Raw genomic sequence first — 25,411 nt, forward strand, 5'->3', positions numbered from 1 at the left:
TACCAAGTGCAAGCCTCCATCTGGGATGCTGCCAACAAAGCCAAGCAGCCTTGAGATTTCCTCAGGGAGGCCGACTCCACAGCTGCAATTGGAAGCAGAACAACAGGACAGCAGAACTGTCTAAGGTGTCCATCCGTTGTTTTCAAACTCGGGTGGGAAGAGGCATCGATGCTTGAGGAATAGTCTGCCACTCATAGTGGGAACGCAACACATAGTTCAGGAAGCTGCTGGTGAGCTTCCCCCAAGCTGTCAGGAAAGACACCCAAAGGCCCAAGCCTAGAAGTGGGCCTCTGCTGCCCTCTAGTGGAAGAAAGGGCAGTGGCCCGAGGCACCCGCTGGCCCCTCAAACCTGGCTCAAAGAAAAAGGAACTGGAGAAGTGAATGCGATGTCTTAGTGAAACTCCTCAGTTTGAACAATGAATACGTATGCTAATTAAAAATAAAACAGGAAGCTGGAAGGTGTCAGTGCACACCTTTCATCCCAGCACTTGGGAAGCCTGGTCTACACAAAGTGAGTCCTAGGACAGCCAGAGCTACACAGAGAAACCCTGTCTCGAAGAACAAACAAATCAACAAGCAAAAGCCAGGCACACTAGTGTAATCTGAGCCGTGGGGGAGTTGGGGACAGAGGGATACCCTTGAGCTAAGTGAGTGAGCCTCAGGTTTAGTGAGAGTTCCTGTCTCAGGAATTATGATGGAGCGGGGCCTAGAGAGATGTCTCTCAAGCATGCTACCTGGTTCAATTCCCAGCACGCACATCTGTCTGGCAGCTTGAAACTACCTGTAACTCAGGCTCCAGGAAGATGTGATGCCCCTGCGGGCATCTGCATTGATGTTCACAGACTCACACACAGATAGAAGCATAGAAACATAATGTAATATTAATGTAGTAAGAGGGAGCTGAAGAGATGGCTCAGTGGTCAAGACGATTGGTTGCTCTTGCAAAGAACCAGGTTCGGCTCCCAGCATCTCCATGGTACCTCACAAGGGTCTAACTCCACTGCTAGATCTCACCCTGTCTTCCAACCTGACATTCATGGATGCACATACGTACCTAAAACCAAAACATCCACATACATAAAATACAATAAGTAATAAAATACAATGGAGAGAGAGTGAGCCCAAAGGAGACACTTAGTATTATCCTCTGGCCTGTGTACATGTGTGTGAACACACATGCATATATATATATCTGACACAGGTGCACACACAAGTTCACACATGTACACACACTCACACACACACACACACACACACACATCTCCCAGGCACTCCCACTGTAGGATAAAAAGGCAAAGGATAAACACCCAGACCCGGACTTGACCCTAAGCCCAAGACCAGAAACAAGAAATAGAATCCTATACCAGCCCCTGGGCTTGCCACAAAACCCACCAATCCTGAACAGGAAAATCCACCAATCCCTGAGCTCGCTCAAGCTCAGGAATTGAAATCCCACCAATCCTCATCTTGGAAATCTCCACAGGAAAATCTCCCTGCCCCCAACCCAGGCAGCAAGAAATCTTATATAAGTTTTGCCTTCTGCTCAGTTCTCTGCAGCTTCTCACTCGAGCAGAGACAGCCACCCTCCCAACAGACACAATAGACACAATCTCTTGTATGCCGCTTGTTGGTTATGCAGGGTGACCTTGTGTTATTCCCTGGCTCCCAATTGCCAGGATACCTCTAGCAGCAACTCTAACATTTTCATGGGAGCAGAGCTTTTTCTGGGATCTCCCCCTACCTGAGCAGGGCTGTAACACTTTTGTTGGAGAAACCTTCCCCTGCACAGTCCATTTCCGTAGCGGAAGCCTTTTCCTTCTGAGCCGCAACACTTAGATCCACAACCATACAGGAGCTGGGCGGTGGTGATGCATACCAGTAACCTGCCAGCCACTAGGGAGGTAGAGGCAGGAAGATCAATCAAGGTTATTCTTTTTTTTTGGGGGGGGGGGTCCGAGACAGGGTTTCTCTATGTAGCCCTGGCTGTCCTGGAACTCACTTTGTAGACCAGGCTGGCCTCGAGAACTCATAAATCCACCTGCCTCTGACTCCCGAGTGCTGGGATTAAAGGCGTGCGCCACCACGCCCGGCTCCTGGAAAGGTTATTCTTAACAATATAGTAAGAGCCTGAATTAGGTGATATTTCAAAAACTACAGAGAGGAGGTAGAGAGAGGGCACCACACAGCTAGGTGCTCTTGCTCTTCCTGATGACCCAAGGTTGGTTACTGGCACACACCTGGCTCAGCTCACCACTGTCTGCAACTCCAGTTCTAGTGGGTCCAACACTTTCTTCTGCACGCCTTGGGTATCCACGTGCATGTGACTTTGACACACCTCAATGTAAAAAACCAGGTGTGGTGATGCACACCTTTAACCCAGCAAGGGTTAGGCAGAAGCAGGCAGATTTCTCAGATCTAGGCCAGCCAGGGTTACATAGTGAGGGTTACACTGTTTATAAACAAACAAATATAAGGGGCTGGAGAGAGAGATGGCTTAGCCGGTTAAGAGCGCTGGCTGCTCTTCCAGAGGTCCTGAGTTCAATTCCCAGCAACCACATGGTGGCTCACAGCCATCTGTAATGGGATCTGGTGCCCTCTTCTGGTATGCCTGAAGACAGCTACAGTGTACTTATATACATAAATAAATAAATCTTTAAAAAAAAACCAGAAAGAAAAAAATAAACAAATAGATGACAAAACCCCATAAAGCTCCGAAGAGATGAGCCTTTCCACGCTAGGCAAGCGGTGCCTCTGAGCCCCACTCCCTCCCTCCCTTCTACCCCTAGAGTCTCTGACTTCTTCTTCTCAGCCTCCTAAAGTAGCACCTTCCCTCCTCTGAACCACTCTGAGGCCTCCTGGACCCCGTCATCTCCTAAGTGTCCTTTGTTGCCTAGTGCTGATTCTAGTACCCTGGTTCTGGGCCCTGCCAGGGTTCTGGTTCTAGAATGTTCTCTCCAGGCCTAGCTCCTACCTAGCCACAAGGCAGCACGGAAGACATGGGCAAGACCATTCCCCGGTTCCTGGAGCAACTGGACCTCATCAAAAGCTTCGTGGGCCTGGCTACAGGCGCCGGGGCCTTATACCTGCTGTACAAGGCCGTCAGGACTGGCTTAAAATGTCATCCGCCACTCTGCTCCAACTCGCCGATCTGCATTGCCCGTAAGTGTCCAGGTCCTGGGGAGAGGGCTCTGCCCCAGGAAGCCTCCCTAAGGCCTCCCCTGGGGGGTGGGGGCAAAGGTGACTCTTTCAAGCTCCTCTTTCCTCCTTCCTTCTTTCTCTCCTCCGGTCTGTCTCAGTTCCCCTCCTCCTTCCCAGCACCTGAGGCAAGGCTCTGCTATAGAAGCTAGTTTGGGAGTCTCTGGGTAGCAGGTTTCATAGAGCCAAGTCTCCAGCCAGGAACCATCAGCTTGGCTTTCTCTGTTCTATGTATTGGAAATGGAAATCAAGAGCTTTTTATCTGTCCTGCTCTTGCCTAGGATCTGAAGATACTGAAGGGAAGAAAAGTTGAGACACCTTTTGCCCAGAGTTTCCAACTAGGTCGTGGGGGACTTTATTTGATGTGTTTGGGTGTTTTGCCTGTGTGTGTGTGTGTGTGTGTGTGTGTGTGTGTGTGTGTGTGTGCAGTGCCCACAGAGGCTAGAAGAGAGCATTGGATCCCCAGACTGAAGAAACAGATGTTTGTCAGTCACCATCTGGCTGCTAGAAATCGAACTCAGGTCCTCTGGAAGAACAGTCAGTGTCCTTAACCACTGAGTCATCTCTCTACTCTCCCTAGGGTACTTTTGTGCCATCAGGAAAAGGGTCAGTAATTTGAGATTGTTGGTGAAAGCAGAACCCTACTTGTTGGCGCTACACACCAGGAAAGTTGTCATTGTGGACAAACGAGTGCCTGACAGGGCAGATGGCACATTATTAGATTAGGTTCTTGGTGCGGTGCACAGTTGGTGTTGCAGCAGTCTGTGAAGCGTGAAGCGCTAGGCACAGCCTTTGCCCTCAGCTCCCTCCTTCCCTCTCCCCCACTTCCCAGCCCCTTGCTTTTCCTAATTCTAAGTCCGTATCCCTAACTGTGGACTGGGGTGCTTTCTAGGCCTGGCCATCGAGAGAGAGCGCCACGGGCGGGACTCCGGTGAGATTCGAAGACTTCTCAACTCTCTAGACTGCAAACAGGATGAGTATACCAGGAGCATGATCCTTCATAACATCACCCGCTGCGTGTACTTGCTGGAGGCTGAGGTGGGCGGGGCCGGGCAGGGCGGGGCGGGGCGGAGCTTAGCCGGGCCCTCCCAGTCAGTCTGGTCCTTGGCTTGTAGCTCACCCGTAACCTCAGGCAGCGTCCTCAGACCTGTCCCTCTGATTGCTAGCATCAAAGAAAAGAAGGCCTCAGAGACTTGGGGGACAGTGCAGGCCAAGACACCCGCTTCTCCCGTCTCCCCCACCTCTCCTCACACACTGTAGGCCTCTTCTTGTACTATGGATGACATCGACTTGGTGGCTGACATGCTAGATGAGAAGGACAACAGTGTAAAAATCCAAGCTCTGAATGCACTTAAAGCTTTCTCTGGCATCAGGAAATTCAGGCTCAAAATCCAGGTGAGCCTGGGTAAGATCCGGTCTGGGTCCTTTAATCTGACAGCTGAATGGTGAAGTTTGTTTGAAGCCGAGTTTGTAACCCGGAGGAGGAGACAGTGGTCAGCTTCCTCCAGGGCCACTCAAGTCTCCACATGTCTGCACGACACTGGACCCCCAAAGAGCAGATTCTTAGACACTGGTGCGTAACTTACAATTGGAGTTAACCGTGTAACTCACAAGACTTGTCATTTCAAGGCTAGATGTCGTTTGACTTCTGACAGGCAGGTTGTGAAACTGGGGTTACCACACTTTCCTGCTTTGGGGGGTGGGGGTATCTGTGTAGTCCTATCTGGCCTGAAACTCACTATGTAGGCTAAGGCTAGCCTTAAATTCAGAGGCCCTCATGCCTCTTCCTTCTGAGTGCTGGGATCAAAGGTGTGCGCCACCACTGCCCGGCTTAAAACATTTCTATCTTATATGTGTGAGGCAGAAAGAAAAACAATTCTGCCGGGCGGTGGTGGCGCACGCCTTTAATCCCAGCACTTGGGAGGCAGAGGCAGGAGGATTTCTGAGTTCGAGGACAGCCTGGTCTACAAAGTGAGTTCCAGGACAGCCAGGGCTACACAGAGAAACCCTGTCTTGAAAAACCAAATAAAGAAAGAAAAGAAGAAAGAAAAGAAAGTAATTCTTCTAACGAAACCCAGGGGCGAGATGGCTCAGTGGGCAAGTGGGCGTTTGCTTCTAAGCCTCACAACCTGATTTCAATTTCCAGGGCCCCACATGGTGGAAGGAGAGAACCAATTCCCACAGGTTGCCCTCTGACCGCCCCCCACCCCGGCCCCACTCCGCACCCATGAGCACGTGCATGCAGCACCTTCTCCCACATGGCAGGAAAACAACAACAACAACAACAAAAGCCTTCCCTAAATGTGGCCAGCCCCAAACTGAGAAACAGCATGGGCATAATGGGGTTCTCTCAATCCCATCCTCCCCTCCGGAAGGGTTATGACCTCACATAAGATGCTGTAGGTGCAGGCACCCTTGCGCTTGCGCAGCCCTGCGCATGCGCACTTGTACGGCAAGGCAGACAGATAGGTAAAGCGCAGTGTGCTGTGTTTGAAGTCCCGTGTGCTCAGGGATATTGTGTGTTAGTTATTGCTGCTTCAGGGACGACACCGATGGCATAGGGAGGGAAGGTATACTTACGCATAGACATCCATTTGCAGCTTGTACTTCTCTGTGGTCTGCCTTTGCTCCGGAAGCATTGACGACTAAGCTCATCCCTTCTTCTCACAGTGCATGACGTACCGTGGTCTGTTTTGTGACTACCTCACTGTTTGTCCATTGTGGGATATTTTTTTAAAAGATTGTATTTATTTATTTTATATATATGAGTACTGTAGCTGTCTTCAGACACACCAGAAGAGGGCATCAGATCTCATTAAAGATGGTTGTGAGCCAGGTGTGGTGGCGCACGCCTTTAATCCCAGCACTCGGGAGGCAGAGGCAGGCGGATTTCTGAGTTCGAGGCCAGCCTGGTCTACAAAGTGAGCTCCAGGACAGCCAGGGCTATACAGAGAAACCCTGTCTCGAAAAAAACAAAAAACAAAAAACAAACAAACAAAAAAAGATGGTTGTGAGCCACCATGTGGTTGCTGGGAATTGAACTCAGGACCTCTGGAAGAGCAATAAGTGCCCTTACCCGCTGAGCCATTTCTCCAGCCCCCCATTATGGGATATTTATATCTTCCCTGGTTTCTTGCATCTCCACATGCGACAAGCAGATGGCTCAACCTCCTTGTATTACATTAGTATTAGTATTATTGAATTACTGTAGATGTTTGACTATTTTACATTTTAATATTTCCGTCTTGGTTAGTTTTTACCACCAACTTGACATAACCTCAACTGAAGAGTTCCCTCTACCAGACTGGCCTGTGGGCAACTCTGTGAGAGAGTGTCCTGTCTGATGATTGGGGTTGGGGCCCAGCCCGCTGTGGGCAACACCATCCCTAGATGTGGGCCTAGGCTCTGTAAGAAACTTAGCTGAGCATGAACCAGTGAGTGAACTAGAAAGCAGCATTTCTCCACGGCTCTTCAAAAAGGAGTAAACATTTATTTTATGTGTATGAATACTTTTGCCTACATGCATGGATGGTATTATAGTCACGCCTGTTGATTGTGGAGACCAGAAGAGGGGCCAGATCCTGGAACTGGAGTTATGGATGGTTCTAAGCCACCATGGAGTAACTAGAAACCAAACCTGAACCCTTTGCAAGAACAGCCGATGCTGTTGAGTACGAAGCCATTTCTCCAGCCCCTCCTCCATAGCTCTCATCTCAGGCTTGTACCTTAAATTCAGTTGTGACCTGGAGATTTAAGCCAAATAAATCCATTCCTCTCCAACATTGCTTTCAGTCATGGTGTTAATCTCTCTCTCTCTCTCTCTCTCTCTCTCTCTCTCTCTCCCTCGCACACACATGCACACACACACACTGCAAACTAGAATAATTGTTTCTTACATGGGAAAAATTGGTTTGGGACAAAAGTTTGGACTGAGGTATTGTGTTGGGTTTTTTTTGTTTGTTTGTTTTGTTTGTTTTTGTTTTTTTGAGACAGGGTTTCTCTGTATAGCCCTGTCTGTCCTGGAACTCACTTTGTAGACCAGGCTGGCCTCAAACTCAGAAATTTGCCTGCCTCTGCCTCCCCAGTGCTGGGATTAAAGGTGTGTGCCACCACTGCCCAGCAAGATAAAATATTTTAAAAATTAAAATTAATTGACAGGGGCCCGAGAAATGGCTCAGTGGTTAAAGCACTGGCTATTCTCTCAGATGTCTGAGTTCGATACCCAGCACCTACATGGTGGCTCACAACCATTTATAACTGTAGCCCCATGGGATCTGATGCCCTCTTCTACTGTATCTATATGAAGGCAGCTCACCCATATCCATAAATACATAAATCTTACAACTTTAGTCAAGAACACCAAAGGCTACAAATATGTAGCAAAACTAGGTTCCTTCCCCATTGCCAGTGCTTATATAAAATGGAAGCCTTTCTGGTGAAATTAGCTTAATAACTTCTTAACACATTATGGCCTGGCAGTGGTGACACATGTCTTTAATCCTAGCACCCAGGAGGCAGAGGCAGGCAGATCTCTATGAGTTCCAGGCCAGCCTGGTCTACAGAGCAAGTTCTAGGACAGCCAAGGCTATACAGAGAAACTCTGTCTCAACAAACAAAACAAACATTCAATATACATTTATCAACTGGTAGTTATACTTCTGGGCTTTTTTTTTTTTTTTTTTTTTTTTTTGGTTTTTTAAGACAGGGTTTCTCTGTATAGTCCTGGCTGTCCTGGAAAATCACTTTGTAGACCAGGCTGGCCTTGAACTCAAAGATCTGCCTGCCTCTGCCTCCCAAGTGCTGGGATTAAAGGCATGCACCACCACCGCCTGGCTACTTCTGGGCTTTTATCCCAGAGGAATATAAACTTACAGCTACCTAGAAACTGTGCACAATTACTCATAGCAGCCTTATTCCAAATCAGCTCAGAACAAAAGCTACCGAAAAGTCTTTCAATTAGGTGAGTGGTTAGACTGTTCCCATTCAAAGGAATACTACACCGCAACCAAGAGGAGTGACATTGTTGCTCCATGTGACTTGGGTAGATCTCTGGCATTGTATTAGACAACAAGTAGCCAATCTCAAAAGGCTACATGAAGTTTAATCTCATCTTTAAGACATTCTCAAAAGACATCTGGAAAACAGATCGGGACTGGGGGAGGGGCAGGTAGCAATGAGTGTAAGGAATCCCGCAAGAGAGATCACTGGGACAGTTCTGATGTGATGAAGTAACATGGGAGGCAGTAGTCATTACAAAAAAATAAAATAAAATAAGATGCAGATCTGGGCACTCATAATACCATCTCTCTAATTGTGGTGTTGAACTATGATTGGATAAGATGTATATGTGGAAGAGCAAGCTTCCTTTGAATTTATAAGTATACAAATAAAACATCGATAACTTTATTATAAAAATATTGCAAATATGTGTGTGCGCGCACATAGGTTTTTTTTTTTTTAATTTATGTATATGAGTACACTGTCGCTGTCTTCAGGCACACCAGAAGAGGGCATTACAGCTGGTTGTGAGCCACCATGTGGGTGCTGGGAATTGAACTCAGGACCTCTGGAAGAGCAGTCAGTGCTCTTAACCACTGAGCCATCTCGCCAGCCCAGCACGCAGGCATTTTATGGGCATTTCCATGGCATGGCACAGTCCTGAAGGTTAGGACAACCTGCAGAGGTCAGTTCTCTCCTACCATCTGGGCCTTAGGGATCGAACTCAGCTTCTCAGGCTTTAGTGAGCTCTCACCAGCCCTTTTACTAGATTACTAGATGTCTAAAAATGTGTGTGTGTGTGTGTATGTGTGTGTGTGTGTGTGTGTGTGTGTTGTATACATGTGTCCCACAGTGCGTTGTGGAGAAGTTCCAGAAGACAGCTTCAAGGAACTGGTTCTCTTTTCCCACCTCCTTTGTGAGCCTACCAGGGCTCAAACTCCAGTCTACAGGCTTGTGCCACAAGCCCTTTGCCTACTAAGCCATTTCCTTAGCCCCTTTATGGTGGGTTTGAAGATTAAACCTAAAAGATTCTCTGAAGGATGGGAAAGGGTGAGAGGGAGGGAGAAGGAGAGAGAGAAGGAGGAAAGGAGACAGACAGACAGAATTGGGGAATACTGCAGCTTGGGGCTTGGAGGAAGTGCTGCACCAGTGGCCAGGATCAAGGAAACAAAGTAGGAAGAAAGTGGAATTAACAGGTGGACCGGATGACCTTACGGACAGGATGAATCAGAGAAGAGGAGGTTGGGTAGAAGGTTTAGGAAGACAGAGATAGCCCAGCGACGAAAAATAAAAATCTGTGAGGTGGAAGTAGCTAGCCGAGGCATGAGGTGTGGGTAGCTAACCAGTGCTTTGGTACTTCCATTCAGGGCAGGAAGGGTTATCTCCCGGGTCCTGGGTGGGGTCAGGGAAGGACGATATGAGCATAATCAGGGGGGTCACCGTATGAGAACAGACCCATCTCTCCACTCCAGGAGCATTGCATCAAGGTACTGGAACTGATTTCCACCATCTGGGACTTGGAATTGCACGTAGCTGGTCTCCGATTGCTCAACAACCTCCCGCTACCTGACTATGTGCACCCACAGCTGCGGCGGGTGATGCCTGCCCTGATGGAGATCATACAGTCAGACTGCATCCTGGCACAGGTGCCTGACCGTCAGGGCCGCGGCCCCGCCCCCGGCCCCGCCCCGCCCCGCCCCCAGCTAGTCCTGGAGCAGCACCTAGAGGGAAGAGCAGAGGTTCAAGTCACCCCTGCTGAGGACCAGATCCACGTTCCCTCTCCTGCTGTTCCTTCTTCAGGTACAAGCTGTCCGCCTCCTGAGTTACCTGGCACAGAAGAACGACCTTCTTTATGACATTCTCAACTGTCAGGTGAGGAAAGATGGAGAGGGACTGATGAGATGCTGACGCAGGTGTCAGGATCGCTAGATCGATTTTTTTGGAGATGATTTTTTAATGTGCACTGGTGTCTGTGCGTCGCCTGTGTGCAAGGCCTGTGGAGGCCAGCGGAGGGCGCCAGATCCCCTGTAGCTGGAGCTAACAGAGGGTAGTGCAAAAACAGAGCTTGTCACCTCCGCTTGAGCCATCATCTCTCCGGCCTCACACACTGTCTTTTTTGTTTGTTGGTTGGTTTGGTTTGGTTTTTTGTTTTTTTTTTTTTTTTTTTCGAGACATGGTTTCTCTGTGTAGCTCTGGCTGTCCTGGAACTCACTTTGTAGACCAGGCTCGCCTCGAACTCAGAAATCCGCTTGCCTCTGCCTCCCGAGTGCTGGGATTAAAGGCATGCGCCACCACGCCCGGCACACACTGTCTTAAAGTTAATCTCACTCGTGTTCTCTTGACCGTGATGCAGTCTCTCTGGAAAACGATCATGAAAGGGAATGGCAAACCTGGGTCCGTCATGAAAGGGAATGGCAAACCTGGGTCCGCGAGAGAGCAGAAAGCCAAAGATGAGACTTTGAGAACGGGCAGAGTCTCACTGATTCTCTCCCATCTCCATCATAGGTGCGTCCCAACTTCCTGAACCTCTTCCAGTCTTCACAGCCGGGCAGTCTGCTGTTCGAGGTGCTGGTGTTTGCGGAACACTTGAGTGAAGGTCGGAACGCCACCCACTACCGAGCGGTCAAATGGCATTACAACGAGCAATCCCTGCACGAAGCCCTCTTTGGGGATGAGTCCAGACTGGCAGACCGACTGCTCTCCCTGGTCATCCACCCTGAGGAGGAAGTTCAGATCCAGGCCTGCAAAGTCATAGTGAGCTTGCAGTGTCCCCAGGACCTGGGATCCCGACCCTCTTCCTGCCGACCTAGCCATTCCTGCTTTAAAACCGGGAAGTGAAGTTAAGGAGATCCAATAAATGCGTACGGGAGGGAAGCTCGAGGCCTCCGGAAGCAAGCGTCTGTCCGTTGCCTCCCAGGACCTGGGTGGAGGTGCTGTTCATCAGGGCCTCCCCCTAGGCCGTGGAACAGCACCCAAACACATCCCACTTCTGTGTTTGGGAGACTGCCCCTTCTGTTGCTGCTCTTCAAATTTGTTTCAATTTGTGTGTGTGTGTGTGTGTGTGTGTGTGTGTGTGTGTGTGTGTGTGAGGGGGAGGGAACATGTGCACATTTGTGTCTGGGCACACGCGCTCTCGAGTGTGGAGGCCCCAGCTTGACGAGAGGATCAACTCCCTCTGCTTTATTACTTGATTTACTGAGGTGGGGTGTCACAGTCGAACCCAGGCTAGTCTCTAATATGACTAGTCTCACCAGCCAAGTCGTTCTGGGGATGGCTGGAAGGACAGCCAATGGCTCATCCACTGGGCATTTGCATGGATTGTAAGGAATGTGAATTCCAGTCCTCATGGTTGCCTGGCAAGGACTTTGACCCGAAAATCATCTCCCAGACACCCTTAAAGCCTGAATGTGAGGACACCCTTTCCTGTGAGGACAGAGGTGCTGTGTGTGTGTGTGGGGAGGGGGAGATGTGTGTGTGTGTGTGTTTAGTTTTATTTACATGAGTGCACTGTAGCTGTCTTCAGACACACACCAGAAGAGGGCATCGGACCCCATTACAGATGGTTGAACCACCATGTGAGTGCTGGGAATTGAACTCAGGACCTCTGGAAGAGCAGTCAGTGCTCTTAACCGCTGAGCCATCTCTCCAGCCCCAGTGTATGTGTTTTAATGGAACTAGAGTTACAGATGGTTGCAAACCGCCATGCAGGTGCTGGGAATCAAACCCTGCCCTCTTAGAGCATTAAGTGCTATTAATTGTTGAGCCATCTCTCCAGTTCAGTCCTCTGTCTGTGGCTTAAGAATCTTCCCTAGGGCTGGAGAGATGGCTCAGCAGTTAAGAGCACTGACTGCTCTTCCAGAGGTCCTGAGTTCAATTCCCAGCAACCACATGGTGGCTCACAACCAGCTGTAATGGGATCCAATACCCTCTTCTGGTGTGTCTGAAGACAGTGACAGTGTACTCATATACATAAAATAAATATATTTTAAAAAAATCTTCCCCAGTTCCTATTGGGAATGGTGTGGGCCCTTGAGGGGGGTGCCTATGTGGGAGCCTAGCCTCTTTCTGATCTCCTGTTTGGTGTTGTGCCCCTGGGCACATGAGTCCCTTGTGGGACGTGCCACCATCCACCTCTGGCCTCATTGGATGCTAAATCAGTTGCAGTGTCGAGAGACTCATCCTGGATTTAGAACCTTCAAAATGATGGGCTTAAGACAGGCATGGTGGTTCATGGCTTTCAGCATTCAGGAAGCAGAGTTAGGCTGATGTGTGTAGGTGTAGAATGGAGTAGAATTAGTTCTCTCCTTCTGTCACGTGGATCCCAGGATTGAACTGAGGTCATCAGGCTTCGCAGCAAGCCTTGCTGAACCATCTTGCTGACCCAGGTCAGTTTCTTATTCACTCCACATGTACCAATCCAAGTCCTGGCCAAGGAGGAGTCCAGCATGATTCTGGAGTGTTAAACAGAGTAAGGGACCGTGGCTCTGTTACCATCCTCTCAAAGTTAACATCAGAAATGAGGCTGCGTAGGAGCTGAAACTATCTGGTAAGAACAGGGGACAGAGAACAGACAGACAGACTAAGAGGGCAAAGGTTGGAGTCAAGACTGCTGGGTTCGAATCCTATCCCTGCTACTTGCTAGCTGTGTGACCTGGGGTGAGGCATGAACCTTGTCTGAGCTTCGGTCTCCTTGTCTGTAAAATGAATAGCAACACAGCACTTAGGAGCCCGTTGGCATTATGGCAGCCTTAGAGAAGCTGTATTGTGAGGTCTTCTCAGAGAAGACAAAGATTGTCACTTCTCTGGGGTGACAGCCCCTGGGAAACACAAGAACAAAAGCCTACAATCACTTGTTATTTCCAGAACTTGGAGTGTCTTGGTTGCTCACCCGGCTCCATCAAGCTTGGTTGGTCCAGCTTTGCCCAGGACTGGAGGGTACTTTTCCAAGAGGGCCCGCTCTCTCTGCAGGATGCTCGTCTTCTAGTCAAAGCATTTCGCTTCCCCAGAGCAAGTCTGCCAGACCCTAAACAAGTCTGAATACCATGAATTCTTGTCGCTTCCTATTCAGACCAGCAGGAAAGAGCGACAACACTGCGTTCTTCTCAAAGCAGTTTATTCAGGAACCTTTCAACATCATGCATGAATCTCTCTCCAGAAATCAATCTCTCCAGGAAAAAACAACAACCAACCCGCCCCCAGTTGCAACCCCTTATATATCCTCTCAACCACGCCCCATCAGCTCAGTTCATGTAACAGCAGTCCATTGGCCAGAATCCTCACTCGTCACATGGTCCGATCTTGCATCATGGTGCACCTGCGCAGTTCACCCAGTGGACGTGGCTTATTTTCAGGTGTATGAGGAAGTCAGGTGCAAGTCATAAGACTTGGCTGCACAAAAAAACAAACAAACAAACAAGCAAAAAAAAACAACAAAAAAAGAGCTGGGTGTGGTGGCGCACGCCTTTAATCCCAGCACTCAGGAGGCAGAGGCAGGCGGATTTCTGAGTTCGAGGCCAGCCTGGTCTACAAAGTGAGTCCCAGGACAGCCAGGGCTATACAGAGAAACCCTGTCTCAAAAAAAACCAAAAAAAAAAAAAAAAAAAAAAAAAAAAAAAAAAAAGACTTGGCTGCAGTCCCGGGCACCATCTTGGGACTGCTGCCATGCCCGCTCCTCACATCTTTCCCTTCTTTACTTATTGGCCGAGAGAATGCCCGCCTTAGGTTGCCCCCTGCGGCAATGCCCCTTACCCATCCTTGGGAGACAAACAGCATTGGTTTGATCCCTGTCTTAGGTTGGTGACACGCCCAGGGAGTCTTACCCGTCATTGACTACTTCTATAGCATGCCAAGCCACACTTGAGGAGATTGTCCTGTTTCCACTGCCGCAAAAGCCTATATCATCAAGGCTTGGGCTCTGTGCTGATGACTCTGCATGCAGCAGGTACACCAGAAGGCCAGGATGCTGATTAATATCAGTCACGGGGCAAGTCCATCAATTCCAGCCCACTCTTTGAAGCAGAAGACAGCTGTCAGCAATCCAAAGCTTCTGAAACACCCAAGGATAAATTATTCACAGCCACAGCAGTTTGTAAACAAAGCAGCTTGAACAGGCAAAGGTACAAAGCAAAGCATCCTAGTCACAACAGCCAAATGATATTCAGATGCATTCCAGCAATACTATAATAACAAATATCACTACTACAACTAACAACATTATTCTCATAACTACCATTATAAAAAATAAACACAAAAGGAGGCCACAAACAGGCACAGCCTGAAAAGAAACATTCCTTCCTACAGCAAATTGAAATACAGAAGTTTCAAACACATCAGAACCATTCCAATAAAAATTTGCATTGCCCCAGGCCCCTCCTGCCACCATGCTTAAGGGGGAAAGATCAGTGCAACTACCATTCACCCCACATAACAACCATACATTAAAAGGATTACTAGCTCCTACTTGAGCTGGATTTTGATATGTCCAATTATACCCTGAAAAGGAACTATTATGGACTGTACCTATATAAGGGGAAAAGGAAAAATAATTCTTCACTGCCCAAGCTACTTCTCTAGATTGACAGCTGGTCCAAGGTGGAAGGGAATCACAAACACCTCTACAAAAGGGGGCCCATCTAGGTTGGGAGGGTATAGTGCCATTGCACTGGCAGGCCACACCCCTCGAATCCAGGTAGCATTAGCTTTAGTAGAACTCTTAACTGGCATATCAAAGCATGCTGCGGTCTGATTATACAGCTGAATACAATCACTCATCTGTGAAATATTTTTGAATCATCTGAAAACACAACAATCCCTTTAGCTGAAGCTGCATAGATCCCTGCACTGGAGCTATCTCCATCCCATGGTAAAAAAAAAAAAAAGCAATTGTAGCGAAGCATTAGATGTAAAGAACCAAGGAAACACTTGCGCAGAATGTGTCAACGGCATGGGTTTCAGGAACACAGACATAATTCCCCAACATAGCTCTTCAGTTCTCACTAGCGGGAGCATTCCCAGCCACAGGAACATCCACGTCCTCATAGCTCTGCTTGTTTTGAATTGCTCTGGTCAGCGGTTCTGGGACCCACAGCTGTTGTCGGTGATCCTGAGGAAACAAACAGACCCTCTCGCCCAAACCAATAGAGTGTTCCTCTCTCACGTGACTCAGCGCCTCATTACCTCTCTGGAGTTCTACGTCACATCTTTATCTTCTATGCAATTTCTCACTAACTTCCAGACCGGCAAAACCCCTTTTAGTAAAACCCTCTGTTCCTCTGCAAACCTCAAGTCCCCATGGTGCTTGGTGCAACATGTCCCAAAACCGGGAACCTTAACTTGTCCCAAAACTGGGAACCTTATCGTCTCAATCCGAGAACTTAAATTGTCCCACTTACCTGGGAACCTTACAAGCTAGCTGCCCTGACTGAGATGAGTTCTGAACGTCGAGAAGGGTCCCCGTACGGGCCACCATTTGTAGCTTCCTATTCTGACCAGCAGGAAAGAGCGACAACACTGCGTTCTTCTCAAAGCAGTTTATTCAGGAACCTTTCAACATCATGCATGAATCTCTCTCCAGAAATCAATCTCTCCAGGAAAAAACAACAACCAACCCGCCCCCAATCGCAACCCCTTATATAACCTCTCAACCATGCCCCATCAGCTCAGTTCACATAACAGCAGTCCATTGGCCAGAATCCTCACTCGTCACATAGCCCGATCTTGCATCATGGTGCACCTGCGCAGTTCACCCAGTGGACGTGGCTTATTTTCAGGTGTATGAGGAAGTCAGGTGCAAGTCATAAGACTTGGCTGCAGTCCCGGGCGCCATCTTGGGACTGCTGCCACACCTGCTCCTCACAGATTCTAAACTAGAACATAGGAGAAGGCCTGTCTGGAGCCTGCGAGAGGGCTGAGTGGGTAAAGGAGCTTGCTGCCAAGCCCTAGGATCTGAGTTCAATCCTCAGCAACCCATGGCAGGAGAGAATTGGCTCCTTCAAGTTGTCCTCTGACCTCCATGTGGATGCTGGGACTGGTGTGTGCACATTTAATCAATGTCATCATTAAAGAAAGAGTATTATATTTTAGTTATTTCAAAATAAGTTTTCTCTTGAGGATTTCAGTCTTTTTTTTTTTTAATATTCATTAGCTGGACAGTGATGGCACAAAACTTTAATCCCAGCACTTGGGAGGCAGAAGCAGGTGGATTTCTGAGTTCGAGGCTAGCTTGGTCTACAGAGTGAGGTCCAGGACAGCCAGGGCCACACAGAGAAACCCTGTCTCGAAAAACCAAGAAATAAAAAAATAAAAAAAAGAATTAATTCTATATATGTGAGTACACTGTGGCTGTCTTCAGACACACCAGAAGAAGGCATCAGATTTCCCTTATAGATGGTTGTGAGTCACCATGTCGTTGTTGGGAATTGAACTCAGGACCTCTGGAAGAGTAGTCAGTGCCCTTAACCACTGAGCCATCTCTCCAGCCCATAACTGATTTCTTAAGGGGTGAAATCGTGGAGTGGAGAGTTGGCTCAGTGGTTAAGAACACCCCTAGCCGGGCGTGGTGGCGCACGCCTTTAATCCCAGCACTCGGAAGGCAGAGGCAGGCAGATAGGCAGATTTCTGAGTTCGAGGCCAAGCCTGGTCTACAAAGTGAGTTCCAGAACAGCCAGGGCTATGAAGAGAAACCCTGTCTCGAAAAACAAAACAAAACAAAACAAAACAGAACACCCCTTGTTGCAAAGAACCCAGGTTAAATTCCCGGCACCCACATGGAAGCTCATCACCAGGGTACCAGCCCCACATGTGATGCAGAGACATACATGCAGGCAAAACACTCACACCCATCAAATAATAAATAGGTGAGCCAGGCATGGTGGCACACGCCTTTAATCCTAGCACTCAGGAGGCAGAGGCAGGCATATTTCTGAGTTCGAGGCCAGCCTGGTCTACAAAGTGAGTTCCAGGACAGCCAGGGCTACACAGAGAAACCCTGTCTCATAAAACCAATAAATAAATAAATAAATAAATAAATAAATAAATAAGTGAAGGCCAGGTGGTGGTAGTGCACATCTTTAATCCCAGCACTTGGGAGGCAGAGGTAGGTGGATTTTTGAATGCTACACAGTGAAACCCTGTCTCAGAAAAAAAAAAATAGGTGAAATCATTTGTTGGTTGCTTAGCTTTTCGTACATCCAGGGGACAGTGGTACACTGAAGCAAGGAGGCTCTGTCTCTGGAGTCAGAGACACATCCCACAGAGGGAATGTTAGCATCCTACGGAGCACAAAGTATGCTCAGCTGCACACCGGAGTCTCAGATGTGTGTGGGGATCTGGATTGGGTTTGGGTTGGGGTTTTTTTTTTTTTTTTCTTTTCTTTTTTTTTTAGCTGGAGAGACAGCCACAAGTGCTGAGAACGGGAACTCATAGTTTTGGTTGTGAGCCTAGCCTCTAGTGGCTGAGCCATCTTTCCAGCCCATTTCTGGGATATTTTAAATTACATCCTGTCTTCTGTTTCCTATACAACCTCTTCCTGGTCCTTGCCCTGTCAGGACGGTGACGGCATTTTCCTAAAAGTCGTAATAATGAGCCTCGAAAGATGGAAAACTTGAGTGTGCATCGTGTGTGCCATAGAACTGTGATTCACTCAGCAGAGGGGAAGACTCTGAGTGTCTGACTGTTCCGCAAGGTCTTGTGGGAAACTTGGCAAGCTTGGGGCAGGACCATTGCTGGCGTAACTGTTCTGAAGGAACATTATGTGACTCTGGAGTTTGGGTACATGTGTTAAGAATTGAAGTGTCTGTGGTACTGATTCACAATAAAATCTCAGATGTGGGGGAAAAAAAAACCCCAAAACCCCAAAGCATTAGTAACATCATCAACCATAAACAAACAAAACAACAAAATAGCAGGGCTGGAGAGATGGCTCAGTGGGTAAGGGCACTGCTGCTCTTGCAGAGGACCTGAGTTCAATTCTCAGCATCCATGGGGCTGCTCACGACTGACTCTGGTTCTAGAGAGCCAACAACATCTCTGACCTTGGAAGGGCACAAGGCACACATATGGTGCACAGACATACAAGCAAGGCAAAGCACCCAAAGACACAAGAAGCAGTAACAACAGAACCCCAGAGACAGAGTGTGCTAGTGACCACACAACTGAAGAAACACAGTGGGGGGCCTTGGGGTTCACTGGCCAATTATGCTCTCAGAGAAATCTCAGGAAAGAGAGAGAGAGAGAGAGAGAGAGAGCACCAGCTGCCCAGAAAGTCACATGAACAGCCTGAATGTGGTAGAGGGCTAACAGGATCATGACTGAACACCAAAGCAGCCCCACTAGAATGTCTCTCAGCATGAAGAATGGTTTCTTCAGAGCCAAAAAGTAGGTCAGCTTAGCTCCAGTCCCAGACAGTATACTCTGACCCCTAACCCCAGGCCCCAGGCCATGTGAAATTAGGGCACAATTGTATACAAATACCAAGAGGGGCAGAGGAAGGTGGCTGGAATCTCAGCTGACCCCGTGGTTCTCCGTGTTCCCTTGAGGGAGCAGTCAGCAGGCCTGATGTGTTGTCCTCTTGCAAGCAGGTACACCTGATTCCATGAAGAAGGCGGCTCCTCTGCTCAGAGGACCACGGACCCCAACAGTTCTGTAGGTGTGGCTCGGTCTTGCGTACACTGACTGAATAGGTTTAAGGAATGGCAGAAGGACTTTCTAGAAGTCGGGACATCTGTACCTTCTCTACAGTCAGCTCTGTCTCTATCACTGGCTCTCAAAGGTCAAGTCTACTGCCCATTTAGGAGTGGGGGTGGGGTGGGTACCAACTTTGAGGACTCTGGGTGAATTCAGCCATTGGCTGCTATACAACTCCTTCATAATGAATTCTCAGGCTGGACATGTATGGCTGGTCCATTGGGCCCTCAAGGCCACCTGAGCAGCAGGGAGTCACTTAAGAATCCAGGAAAGTCACACAGTTGGCTGGTGGAAACAGATAAATGGCTAAGGTGGTTGGACAAACCAGGAAGACCCTATGCAGTGGTAGAAGAGTGGGTGTTCCACCAGGAGGCAGTAGAAACCAGTGATGGCTCACCACTAGCATTTATTAAAGACCAAAGAGAATAAAATAAAAATCCTGCAGAGCTGGGTGTGATGGCTCACCCCTGTAATCGAAATACTTGGGAGGCTGAGGCAGGAGGATTGCCATGAATTTGAAGCCAACCTGGACTACATAAAGAGTTCCAGGCCAGCCTGGGCTACAAAGTAGAACCCTATCTCAGCACAAACAAACAAACAAACAAACAAACCTCGACACCCCTTTAATCCCAGCACTCAGACAACAGAAGCAAGTGGAGCTCTGTGAGTTTGAAGCCAGCCACCTCTACATACCAAATTCCAGGCCAGCTGAGGCTATATGCTGAGAATCGATCTCTTTCCGCAGAGTCTTGCATGGAGGAGAGACACCTCAGGACATCGGTGTGTCTATGTCTCTGCCATCCTGGCTTGACATGTCTGTGGACGCAGAACCGTTTCTTTGGAATTTTACATGCAAAGCATTAGATTTGGAGGCACAACGAGCTGGGTTCAGTCCTTAGCACCATAGAAACGAGGCAAGGTGTCAAGCATCAAACTGGGTATGGAAGTCTGTGCCTGTGACCCCAGCACTCATAAGACAGATGCAGGAGTGAGTCTGTATGTGTGGTGTGAGTCTGTATGTGTGGGGTGTGTGTGTGTGTGTGTGTGTGTGTTTCTACCATGCTCCTCCTCTGGAGGTCAGAGGACAATTTGCAAGAGTTGATGTTCTCCTTTTACTATGTGGGGTCCTGGGGATTGAACTCAGGTCTTGAGGCTTGGTAGTAAACAACTTTACCCAGTGATCATTATCACAGTCTATGGAGTTCAAGACCAGCCTCCTGAGGGAATATAGGAGACTTTGATCTTAGAATAAACAATGATAACAAATGAGGTTTAAGCCGGGCGTGGTGGCGCATGCCTTAATCCCAGCACTCCGGAGGCAGAGGCAGGCGGATTTCTGAGTTCGAGGCCAGCCTGGTCTACAGAGTGAGTTCCAGGACAGCCAGGGCTATACAGAGAAACCCTGTCACAAAAAACAAAACAAAAACAAATGAGGTTTAATGCTAGTCTGGCTTGAATTCCTTACTCTTACCTCTTGGTAATGAAGGAAGGAACCTTCACTGGCAAAGGGGTTGGGTAGCAATGTGGTCAGACTCATGGGGGTAGGGGGAGGTAAGGACAAGGCTTGAGGTCAGAGAACGCATGCATCTAGCCCGCATATGAATAGCTTTAGTAGAACACTAGCTCCTGGCTTCCCTGAGGCTGTGTGAGTGTATCTCACCTGAACACAGAGGTTGCACAGAACTCTCTCTGGCCCTGCTGAGGAATTCCCCTGCCGTAGACCATCTTTCTAGAAATAGTACCCTGCTTTAGGAGTCAGGCTATGGAACAACATACCTGGCGACTCGGTAGGATTGTCAACCTGTGTCCAGGGGTGACTACAGGGGTTAAAGGTCAGCCAGGTCTGGAGACCAGCTGTGTCAGCTCAGGAAGCTTTCTGAGACCTGTGGGCCAGCACGGCCGGCAGAAGGGATGAGAACACACTGCATATTCCAGCCCTGCCCCGCCACAGGAATGTGTATAGGGACGGTGTGGGTGGCTCGAAGTTAGCACCAGCTGTCCTTCAAGTCTGCTGTCCTCGCAGATTAGGACAACCAGCCTCGTCCTGTATTTAGGGTCGCAGGCTAGAGTCCCTGGTCCCAATACTAGCCCCGTAGTAAATAGCTTTTCTCAGAGAAGCCACTGCAGCTGGGCTCCGGGTCCCAGCAAGCTTCCGCTAATAACCACCCTGATTCTCTGCTCTGCATTCCACTAGAGCTCACCCCACAACCCTGAGCTCACCCCCTCACCCTCCTGCCTCACCTTCATCCCATCTGCCCCTGCCCGGAAACCCCAGTCAAGTCTCCATTGTCTCCAAATGTCTCCCTCGTCTGCCTCAGGGATTCTTTGCCGCCCTAGGCACTTTGGGTAGGAACGTGCTATGGATCTCTTTCCCTCTAAGGGCCCTGGCCCTGGCCCCTTAGTGAGCTTGGCAGCTCTGCACCGCACACCCGACCCCCTTCAAACTCGCTACTCGGAGATGAGTAAAGAAAATATCTTTTCCTTCACAGTTTGAATTCTGTGTTTCAAAGTAGCCAGTATAAGGTCCGCGGGTTCTACAGCACAAATGCCCGGTTGGTCCAGAGCCTTTCCTCCCTCCAGCCCATCCAGAGGCTGCCAAAGCCTAGCCTGGGAATCAGCCGTCCTTGTCCCACATGCACTGAGCAGGACAGTCTGTGACCATCGGGCCCACGCTGGCTGGCTCCCACTCCCACAGCGACAGGGACTTATCCCCAGCCGGGTTCAGGGAGCTTGCGGCCACCCAGGCCATCATGGCATTCACTCAGGCCTTGGTCACCGTCCTGGCTTTGCTTGCTGGGACCCTGCCACACAGACACAGTGAAAACTCACCTCCCAAAAAGGTGAGCATTGCCCTTGACTTGCCCTGGGACGGAAAGGTGGGGACCGAGGGCTGTCGGATGCACACCCCGTCTGAAGTGGGGTAGGGATGGAGGTGGGGGTAGTGGGTATTGTAGGTGTACTTCACAGTCCTGGGCAGGTTTCATTTGCCTTTCCTGGACTGGAGACCATGCCCCTGGCCCAGCCCTCCTCTCTGCTCTCTCAGCCCTGGGCTCACCACCCCTCCCCCACTATCCCAAGCCCTCTCTACCTGCTGATTCTGGGGTTCCCATGCTCTCCTCCAAGACCTAGGGACCCTTCTAGATGCAAAGTCTTCCTCTCCCCTTTCTCCCTTCCATTTTTTTTAAAATTCTAAAGGTTCCTTCCTCCCTCCCTCCCTCCCTCCCTCCCTCCCTCCCCCCCTCCCTCCCTCTCCCCCTCCTATGTCCGTGCATGTGAGGCCAGAGACATCTATCTCAGTGGAGTCTGTTTTTTCCTCCCATCTTTACTCAGTCCCAGGAAGGGGGGAAATTGAACTCAGGTCGTCCAGCTTGCACAGCAAGCTCCTTTGCTGGCTGAGCCATATTGCCCCCTCTCTTCATGCCCATTAGCTATGGAATCCATACAGGTGAGGGGGCAGGATGCCCAGCTCCTGACTCTTTTTTTGTTTTTTGTTTATAAAGTTAGGTTTTTTTTTCCTAAGATTTATTTATTATTTCTTAAGTACACTGTAGCTGGCTTCAGAGCTCCCATAAGAGGGAGTCAGATCTCATTACAGATGGTTGTGAGCCACCACGTGGTTGCTGGGATTTGAACTCGGGACCTTTGGAAGAGCAGTCAGTGTGCTTAACCACCGAGCCATCTCACCAGCCTCCTCTTTCTTTCTTCCTTCCTTCCTTTCTTTCTTTCTTTCTTTCTCAGTCAAGTCCAGCTTCTAGGAGGGATACCCTGGGTGGGGGTCTGAGGTGACAATCTCATGGCTTTCCCTCGTGGACCCTGAGGTTCTTGGGCAATGCTGGGACCTCTGTCATCCTTCTGTAGACAAGAGCTAGTAACCAAGGGGCTATTTCTCCAGGCCAACGGAGACAAGTGTGTCCACCACACTCAGTGCTCCAGTGACTGTTGCCTCATAGACCTGGAGAGAAGCGGAGCCTTCTGCACCCCCAAGTCCCGCATAGGCATGGGGTGCTTGCCACAGGTGAGACACCCACAAGCAGGGAAAGAGTGGGGGAGGTTATAAAAAGAGACAGATGCCTCTGCTCCCCCACTCCCCAGCCCTCACCCCCACCTGCCTCTTCAGGTGCCCTGCCCCACTACCAACTACTATTCATCCTGCAGTCTCTCTTCTATGTGGTATTTTTACATCCTGGGCTGCCCCAAGGAAGGGGAACTTGCAAAGACTCATTGAGTCACATTCCCTGTCGTCCTGTCCCCCTTCCAGCGACTGTACATAGTAGGTGCTTGTTGCACACCAGATGAGAATCTTTTCCTTAACCTCTCTGAGGTGAGAAGGACGGGAGATACACCTACCTTGACCTAGTGCCCGTGACCTGGTTACCTGGGAGGGCTGCAGGGCTAGCTAGGACCTCAGCTTCCCAGCATCCAGGCTTACATCCTGGCTGCCCCAGCTCCTGCCTTTAGGACCTGCTCTGACCGTAGTCATTGGGACTAATGTGTCTCCCTCACAAAGTGACTGGGGAAAGTTCACAGGGCTCATTCAAACAGGTCAACTGAGATCAACTGGAAGATGCAAAGGCACAGAAGGTTTTCTTCCTACTCCAGGGCCCTGGCCCCAAAGACTCCTAGGAAGGATGGACCCGGCCTCCATATCCTGGCTTGGTCCTCTGCCCGAGCTTAAAGGAACCAGCCAAGGCCCCACTGTGGCCTGGAGAATCGCTTTATTAGTATTAGAGGTCACTTGGTACATTGTATCTCCCTCTCTAGAACAGGGAGATGCGAACTGTTCTAGCTTGCTTTCTGTTGCTGTGATAAATACCAAGACCCAAATAACAACTCAGGAAGGAAAGTGTGTTACTGGATCGCACTCCATCACCACGGGACATCGCGCAGGAGCTGAATTAGAGACCAAGAAGAAACACTGCTCTGTGGCTTCCTACTAGCTCAGGCTTAGCCTTTCATACCAGGTACACCTGCCTAGGGATGGCCCCGCCCACAGTGGGCTTGGCCCTGCCATGCCAATCATTAAGACAATCACAGACACAACCATGGGCCAATCAAAGGGAGGCAATTCCTTAACCAAGGTTCCCCCTTCCCAGGTGAGTCTAGGTTATGTTAACAAGAAAAATCTACGCCGGGCGTGGTGGCGCACGCCTTTAATCCCAGCACTCGGGAGGCAGAGGCAGGCGGATTTCTGAGTTCAAGGCCAGCCTGGTCTACAAAGTGAGCTCCAGGACAGCCAGGGCTATACAGAGAAACCCTGTCTCGAAAAAAACCAAAAAAAAAAAAAAAAAAAAAAAAAAAAATCCAGCCTGGGGGTTGGCTCATCAGTGAAGAGCACTTGTTCTTGCCAGGACTGGGTTCCATTCCCAGCACCCACAGGGTGGCTCATGATAATGTGTAACTCTAGTTCCAGGCAATGTAATGGGGCCTGCAGACATATTCAAACATACAGGCAAACACGTAAAAAATAAATTAAATAAAAATCTAAAACGAGAAACCAGGGCAGCCTCTATCCCCCACTGGACAGAGGAAGAAAGGTTATGTGTTCATGGTCATGTGAACCTCGGGTTGGGGCATCTCCCACCACTATTTATACTCTTACCCCAATCTCCACAAGTGTGATCCCCTCAATTCACACCCTTCCTCTCCCACAGACCAAGGGGAGCCTGAACATCATGTGTCCCTGTCGATCTGGCTTGAATTGTCATTCTAAGGACCCCACATGTCCCCGCCGATGTCAAATGATATAGAGGATGACATAGGCTGCTCATGGCCCCTGCTGCTGCACCTTCCCCTCCACAGGTGTCACCCCCATCGCCAACTCCACATCGACTCCTGGGCATTAAAATCACTTCCTGGCTCTGCTGTCTGTTTGCCCTTTGTGGGAAAGGCAAAAGGGGACACTGAGGCAGGAAGAGAGCCTCTCCACGGCTTGGTTTTTTGCCTAAAGCCTTGGTGGGAATAGGGATGGAGGGAGGAAGGAAGGGAGGAAGGGAGGGAGAGTTTCCTGGGAAGAGACTGGACTGAGGATGAGGCTGGGAGTGTGTGGTGGGGAGAGTCAGAGTGGGGAGATATCTTGTGGGGGGAACGGAAGGGTGTAGGTCACCGGGAGTGTGTTCAAATGTGTAGGGATGTATAGATGCAAGGACCTGGGCAAACAAGACGACCCGGCTTACTGAGATGAGACACTTGCTGCCAAGCTTAAGGACCAGAGTTCATTCCCCCAGGTGTCACATGGTAGGAGAGGTGGACTCCCAACCCATCTCTCTCTCCTCTGACATCCACACGTGCAGCCCAGCATGTGTGCCACACGCAAAGGAAAATTTAAAAAACTGTCATGCAGGAATGTGAGGCTAGAGAGATGGTGGAGTAGTTAAGAGTGCTTCCTGCTCCTCCAGGAGACCCGGGAGAGTTCAGTTCCCAACACTCCCACTGGGTGCCTCACAAGGACCAGTAACAGCAATGTCAGTGATTCTGTTGCCCTCTTCTGGCCTCTGCAGGTACTGCGCTCATGCGACCGCGGGGGGAGGGGGCGGAG

General features: G+C 49.4%; 2 protein-coding genes and 1 long non-coding RNA gene across 7 annotated transcripts; 2 read left to right on the top strand and 1 right to left on the bottom strand.

The window, feature by feature from the left end:
- Positions 1 to 857: 857 nt before the first annotated feature.
- On the bottom strand, positions 858 to 5,840 carry Gm41506. Of its 5 annotated transcripts, none has more exons than XR_003952333.1 (3): positions 5,776 to 5,840; positions 1,742 to 1,893; positions 858 to 1,054 (listed from the first exon to the last, which is right to left on the bottom strand). It is a non-coding gene; the product is annotated as a predicted gene, 41506 (long non-coding RNA). The 5 variants fall into 5 exon arrangements; XR_003952335.1 differs by lacking the exon at positions 5,776 to 5,840 and adding an exon at positions 5,421 to 5,495; XR_003952334.1 differs by lacking the exon at positions 5,776 to 5,840 and adding an exon at positions 2,826 to 2,874.
- Positions 2,974 to 11,088, top strand: Armc12 (armadillo repeat containing 12). Its single transcript, NM_026290.3, has 6 exons — positions 2,974 to 3,159; positions 4,088 to 4,233; positions 4,456 to 4,590; positions 9,666 to 9,839; positions 9,994 to 10,065; positions 10,699 to 11,088. Exons 1-6 carry the CDS (start codon positions 2,997 to 2,999, stop codon positions 11,029 to 11,031), a joined length of 1,023 nt encoding a protein of 340 aa, NP_080566.2. The 5' UTR covers positions 2,974 to 2,996; the 3' UTR covers positions 11,032 to 11,088.
- Positions 11,089 to 21,599: 10,511 nt separating this feature from the next.
- On the top strand, positions 21,600 to 24,731 carry Clpsl2 (colipase-like 2). The gene is made up of 3 exons (NM_001034871.2): positions 21,600 to 21,716; positions 22,769 to 22,891; positions 24,528 to 24,731. The coding sequence occupies exons 1-3, from the start codon at positions 21,627 to 21,629 to the stop codon at positions 24,621 to 24,623; spliced, it is 309 nt and encodes a 102-aa protein (NP_001030043.1). The 5' UTR covers positions 21,600 to 21,626; the 3' UTR covers positions 24,624 to 24,731.
- Positions 24,732 to 25,411: the final 680 nt, after the last annotated feature.

The sequence above is a fragment of the Mus musculus genome, chromosome 17 (assembly GCF_000001635.26).
Source record: "Mus musculus strain C57BL/6J chromosome 17, GRCm38.p6 C57BL/6J".
NCBI lineage: Eukaryota > Metazoa > Chordata > Mammalia > Rodentia > Muridae > Mus > Mus musculus.

What these genes read in the sequence shown, in the direction of transcription:
- Clpsl2 (NM_001034871.2), top strand. Translation starts at nt 21,627, where the DNA reads ATGGCATTCACTCAGGCCTTGGTCACCGTCCTGGCTTTGCTTGCTGGG. An exon ending in AAAACTCACCTCCCAAAAAG is followed by an intron (nt 21,717 to 22,768) that starts GTGAGCATTGCC and finishes CTATTTCTCCAG; the next exon opens with GCCAACGGAGACAAGTGTGT. An exon ending in GCATGGGGTGCTTGCCACAG is followed by an intron (nt 22,892 to 24,527) that starts GTGAGACACCCA and finishes CCTCTCCCACAG; the next exon opens with ACCAAGGGGAGCCTGAACAT.
- Armc12 (NM_026290.3), top strand. Translation starts at nt 2,997, where the DNA reads ATGGGCAAGACCATTCCCCGGTTCCTGGAGCAACTGGACCTCATCAAA. An exon ending in TGTACTTGCTGGAGGCTGAG is followed by an intron (nt 4,234 to 4,455) that starts GTGGGCGGGGCC and finishes CACACACTGTAG; the next exon opens with GCCTCTTCTTGTACTATGGA. An exon ending in ATGACATTCTCAACTGTCAG is followed by an intron (nt 10,066 to 10,698) that starts GTGAGGAAAGAT and finishes TCTCCATCATAG; the next exon opens with GTGCGTCCCAACTTCCTGAA.